Source organism: Typopeltis vanoorti, chromosome 21 (assembly GCF_054136105.1).
Source record: "Typopeltis vanoorti isolate ZY-2024b chromosome 21, IOZ_Tvanoo_1.0, whole genome shotgun sequence".
NCBI lineage: Eukaryota > Metazoa > Arthropoda > Arachnida > Uropygi > Thelyphonidae > Typopeltis > Typopeltis vanoorti.
This window is the reverse complement of record NC_143569.1, coordinates 85,797,713-85,803,712: the sequence shown is the minus strand read 5'-3', so window position 1 is coordinate 85,803,712 and position 6,000 is coordinate 85,797,713. Positions and strand designations below refer to the sequence as shown.

Here is a 6,000-nt window from a genome sequence, read left to right as displayed (position 1 = left end):
GTATAATCACTTTAGTAAATGAGTTACTAAAGTGATTATACTTACTGAAAATAGAGCCAACAGTCTTCACTTTGGCAAAGTAAAATTATTCAAAATTAAGTGGATATTGAATACCACATTATTTCTTAGCAGAATAAGAAATTCAAAGATAGGAAATCTAATCTAAGAGTTTCATGCTGAATATAGAAAACTATATAAAGATTGGCGAGTCCAAGCGTAAGCCAACACCTGGTAGTGCAATGCAGGGTGACTCGTAGTAAAGGTGGAGTAAGATCTGATCACTGTTCTTAGTATTTTCCCATAAATCCTAGGAGATGTATTACTGTTCTACATTATGAGAGAAGGTCACTACCCAGACTGGTTTCGACCTTTTTTTGAGGTCTCATCAGTGAGTAGGTAGACCTAGATGTAATACTAAGGTTTCAATGATCAGAACGTATATCTTTACTGTACGAGTTGTCACTTCACTTCGCCGAAGTGAAGTCTGTTGGCTCTATTTTCAGTAATTGTATTTGTGCACCTTTTTTGGCCACTCATACAGTAAAGATATAAGTTCTGACCATTGAAACCTTAGTATTACATCTAGGTGCCTACTCACTGATGAGACCTCAAAAAAGGTCGAAACCGGTCTGGGTAGTGACCTTTTCTCATAATGTAGAACAGTAATACACCTCTTAGGAGCTGTGTTTTACATTATGGGAAAATACTAAGAACAGTGATCGGAGCTTACTCCACCTTTACTACGAGTCGCCCTGCATTGCACTACCAGGTGTTGGCTTACGCTTGGAATCTTTTATATAGTTTTCTATATTCAGCATGAAACTCTTAGATTAGATTTACTATCTTTGAGTTTCTTATTTGGCTAAGAAATAATGTGGTAGTCAATATCTACTTAATTTTGAGTGATTATACTTATTAAGTTAGTAACTTCCTTTGGTGATGCCTCTTGTTGATTTTTTTGAGATACAGGGTATCTCAAAAAAATGTATACACACTTCAACAGCTGATAACTCACTTAATTTTCGTTATTTTGCAGGTCTAACGGATTTGAAATAATGGTTGAAACCAGACTAAGCTTTGAGGAAAGAAAATTTATCCTAAAATGCTACTGGAACTATGAAAACGTAGTGGAAGTGCTAAGACAGTTTAGAAGAGAATTTCAACGAGATCCACCTACGAGACTTACTATCATTCAAATTAGAGATAAATTTGAAGAAGATGGAACTGTTCAAAATGTCCATAAGCAACGTTCAGGAAGACCACGATAAGCTATGAGGCCCGCAACAGAAGAAAGGTTGATTGAAATGTTTCGTTGAAGTTCAAGAAAATCTGTGCGACAAGCGTCTTGTGAGATAGGAGCATCAAAATCAAGTGTCCATCGCATGTTGAAGCGCAGTCATTGGAAAAGTTACATTCCAAGATGAGTACATGCTCTCAATAAAGATGATCTGGATAAGAGAATGCAGTTTTGTGAGTGGTACTTGGAAAAATGTGAAGAGGATGCACAATTTCCAAGACGATTTGTGTGGAGTGATGAGGCCACATTTAAATTAAATGGGTCAATTAACCGGCAGAATTGCACTTACTGGGCACCTGAAAATCTGCATGTTATGGAGGAACATCATGTAAATTTACCAGGAGTGACGGTGTGGTGCGGCTTATCAGCACACGGATTAATTGGAACATTCTTTTTCAACGGTACTATAACTGGTGCCAATTACTTGAACTTGCTGCATGAAGCTGTCATGCCACGTATTCAAGAGGACTTTTATTTTCAACAAGATGGGGACACCCTCACACTACCATTGAGATGTGAGGGCCTATCTTGATGAGACTCTACCCAACAGATGGATTGGAAGAAGAGGTTCTGTAGAATACCCCCCCCCCCGTGTTCACCAGACCTCATGCCAATGGACTTCTTCTTATGGCGATTTATCAAGGATAAAGTTTACACTTCAAAACTGGCAACAGTTGACTACTTGAAAGCAGCAATCGAAAGAGAATGCGCCCAGCTAAAAGACGAAATGATTCCATTGCGATTCCATTGCTGCACGTTATCAGCGGTGCCTGGACCAGGACAGTCATCAGTTTGAATACAGACGTTGAGGGATGAAAAGTACATTTATGTAGTGTACTTTACAATGTGAAAGTTAACTGTAATATGATAAATACCAACTTCATGATCGTTCAAAGTGTGTATACATTTTTTGAGACACCCTGTATATTATAAAAAAGGGGAAAAAGAAAAGAAACGAAAGTAAATAGCTATTTTTTTTATACATTTTATTTTATTTTTTAGATATTGGGTTAGCATTTATTGTATATGAGCCATACACATCCGATCAATTTAGTAGTACACAGACTACTACAGAAAGTTCCAAATAAGAAAAGTAGACATGACTAAATTTAAGCTGGGGGAGTTTAATCAACAGCAGTTGATGGTGACGTAATAATTTTACACAAACTATGACTTATTATCATAACATAAGATATATTTTAATGATTATACCCCCCCCCCCCCCGACCAAAAAAAAAGATTAATTTAATTACTATTATTTCTACATATAACAAAGGATAAACCATTTTTATGTCAAATTAAATCATGGAATTCACAGAATTCCTAAACAGATGGACTACTTTCAAGATTTAAGTTAGTCCAAATTTATTTTTGCTTACTTAAATTATTCCATATTCAAGTTAGTTTAAAAAAACAATCCCCTCCAACTAGTTTAGTCCCAAAATATGATCTAAAAATTTCTTAGTAACCATTCATAGTTTCAGTCAATCATACAGCCTAATAAAAGGCCTTGTGCATTAATGGAACTAAGTAAAAATATCTGTCTTCCACAGATATCTCTTTTCCATTTAGAAGAAAGCAGAGATATTTTCACTCCTTAGTAGTGATGACTAAACAGTAAAGAGCTTCAGAACAATATCCAACCTGAATTTAGTAGTGATGACTAAACAGTAAAGAGCTTCAGAACAATATCCAACCTGAATTTGTAAAAATATAGATATATGCTCTTTGCTAAAAGCTATAACATAGTTTCATAAATTATTTATGTTTAAGATGTGCTAATATCCATAAGTACTAATAAATCACAGATTGTATATTAAAGAACAAGTCTTTCAGTACTGGATGAGGAATTTGGTACATTTCTATTATTTGAATGCTGCTGTTGCCAGCAGTGCCATTTACAGTCAAGAAGCTGCTGCAGATCACTCCACATCTTCATCTGATGTTGGTTAGACACATGATTCTCTTTTGCTTCCTTCTGTTGTTCACGAAGTACCTTAGCATAGCTTTCTTGCTCTTGAATTCTCTTGTTAAACTGATCTCTATAAAAAGAGAAGACAAAGATAATGTTGTAATTATTATTATTATTAAGAAATGACCTCTGTGGGGTCAAAGACTCATCATGAGAGGTGCACACTATCACACACAAAAGCTCATACGACCTTGCCTTAAACCGATTCAATTTTTTCTGAGTGTGTTGGAACAATTTCTTCCAACACACTCAAGCAATGCATTCCACTCATCAACCACTCTGTATGCAAATAACCTTCTTCTCAATCCTGTGCTCACACCCTCCTTATACAGTTTCCAGGGATGGCCTCTTGTTCTACACCCCCCCCCTGCCACCCCATTCTGTTAACAATTTCTTCTATGTCAACCAGATAACAAACCCTAACTTACATGTCTCAATCACATTTCTCCCTCCACCTCCCTTTATTCACGAGGCTTTGCAATCTTCTGTGGAGCCTTTCAAACATATCCTTGTCATCATGAAAACCAATGACCAAATATGTGCACAATAATCCCCGAGGCCTGATCAAGGCCTTATACAGTGTAGTCATAACCTCTTTATTTCTGCACATCAGGGTCCTCCACACTATGCCATTATCCAATGTGATGACTTCACAACTTGTGCAACGTGTCCCCTGAATTTCAAGTCCTTGTCAACCACTACTCCCAGATCTCTCATCTCCTCTACCTCCTTCAAAGTTTCTCTACCAAGTGTAATTTTGCATTCTATCATTGTTCACCAAATTTCAAACCTTACACTCTGAAACACTGAACTGACAGTTCCACTTACCTACCCATTCGTACAATCTATTCAAGTTTTCCTGTAAGGCCATAACATCTGCTTGACTCTGCATTGCTCTCACTAATTTTGAATCATCTGCAAACAGCTGCATTTTACCATTTAAACCCATCCCAATATCATTAACTGAACAATGACCGCAATACAGACCCCTGCAGCACATCACTAGTGACTTTCCTCTTTTGAGATACTGCACCCACATACATTTGAGATACTGCACTCACCTTGTTATAGTACATAAGTAAGTTAGTAAAAACATGATCTCCCTATAACAAACCCATACTGGTAACCACAGAGAATACTGCTGTTATCAACCCATTTCTGTATCCTACTTCTCACCAATCTCTCTCTAGTACCTTCATCACAACTCCAGATATACAGATTGGCCTATAATTTGTAGCCACAGCCTTATCACCACCTTTATGCAGTGGAACAACTTTACCTTCTTTCCACTCTCTTGGAACCTGTGCTGTTGTAAGACTTATTAAACAAGATGATTTCATCATCAGGCATACCAATGCTTCTGCAAATTTCCTGGAATTCTCTTAAGACAAGTGGTGATATGTCATCAAATCCTATTGCCTTATTGACATTAAGCTTATTTCCTCATATATCTCCTGCTCACTCACAATTAAGCCATCCTCTCCTATGTTCTCTACACTTTAGTTTTCCATGATTTAACCCTGATGAAAATGAAGCATCCTTATAAATTGTTCACTGAATACCTCAATGATGTCTTCTGCAGCAGTTACCATTCTACCATTTTCATCCATTAACATCATCTTACCATAATCATTCTTTCTTGCTACATATCTGGGAAAAAAAAAATAAAAAAAAAAATTCTAGGGTTTTTCTTTGACTGATTTGCTAATTTCTGCTAGTACTGTAGTTCTGCAGTTCTTACCAACTGAGTCATCTTCCTGGCCTGCTGTTTATATTCCACATGCCTTTGAGTGCTACCATGTGCTGCCTACACAGTATCCTTTTCTTCCAAATTTCATGCTTAATCTCATTATTCATTCATCTAATAACTTACTTTATTAGTCTTTTGGCCTTCAGAATACATTCATACCTGAATGCTGTTAAATTTTTCCTGCACAGCATTTATTTTCCTACCACTAACACCTCAATTTTATGCTATAGCTCCAAGCTGTCTCCTAAGCTTTTTGTAATCACCGTCTTCTAATTCCATATATGTCCTTTCCTCACAGAAGTTTTCATATGGAAAGTCGCAATCCAGGTGATCACTTCATGATTACTCTCACCAACTGGAGAGAAGTGTAACACCTCACTCACAATCACATCCTCTGATGAAATGATTAGATTGTAAAACTCTCGATCCTCGAGTGTCCTCCTTTACATACTGCCTGAGATAGTTCTCTATTCTCTCAAGAATTCAGAAAATTCATTGTCCTTATTCCCAAATGCTGTCTCTTCAATCCAATCTATACTGCCATAATTAAAACCACCTATAATAATCACCTTTCCCTTGTTCACTGACCCAATTTGCTTATACATTTCTTTATTACCTTCCTCCACATTCCTTGGCCTATAGCAACATCCAACGAAATATCTCTTCCAGTCCTACAACCTGCTTCTCAACCTCTCTCTCTCTCTGACCCTTAGTGATACTAATTTTGTATGAACCCTGTACTCTTAGCAAATAATAATCACTCCATATGTCCAACACCAAACCCATTCAAATGCAATCCATCATCTTTAAACCATTCTAACTTCCCTTCAAATTCACTCCATACATTCACAACTTGAACACTCTTTGCCTGACACAAGTCAGCCATTTTGTCATTCAGTATCATTGCTCTCCTTCTCAGTTCACTACTATCAATATCTGGGCAACAAACTAACCACTTTTCCAATGTTGTTTATGCTCACC

At 36.9% G+C, this 6,000-nt stretch overlaps 1 protein-coding gene across 2 annotated transcripts in view; it reads right to left on the bottom strand.

Moving 5' to 3' along the window:
- Positions 1-2,275: 2,275 nt before the first annotated feature.
- The window catches only part of LOC150095072 (intraflagellar transport protein 81 homolog), a 397,333-nt gene continuing 393,608 nt past the window's right edge, over positions 2,276-6,000 (bottom strand). For both annotated transcript variants that reach the window (XM_090411322.1, XM_090411321.1), the window contains exon 15: positions 2,276-3,339. In XM_090411322.1, coding sequence (XP_090267448.1) covers positions 3,114-3,339 — 226 coding nt within the window. In that variant the 3' untranslated portion in view covers positions 2,276-3,113. The remainder of the gene's footprint in view (positions 3,340-6,000) is intronic.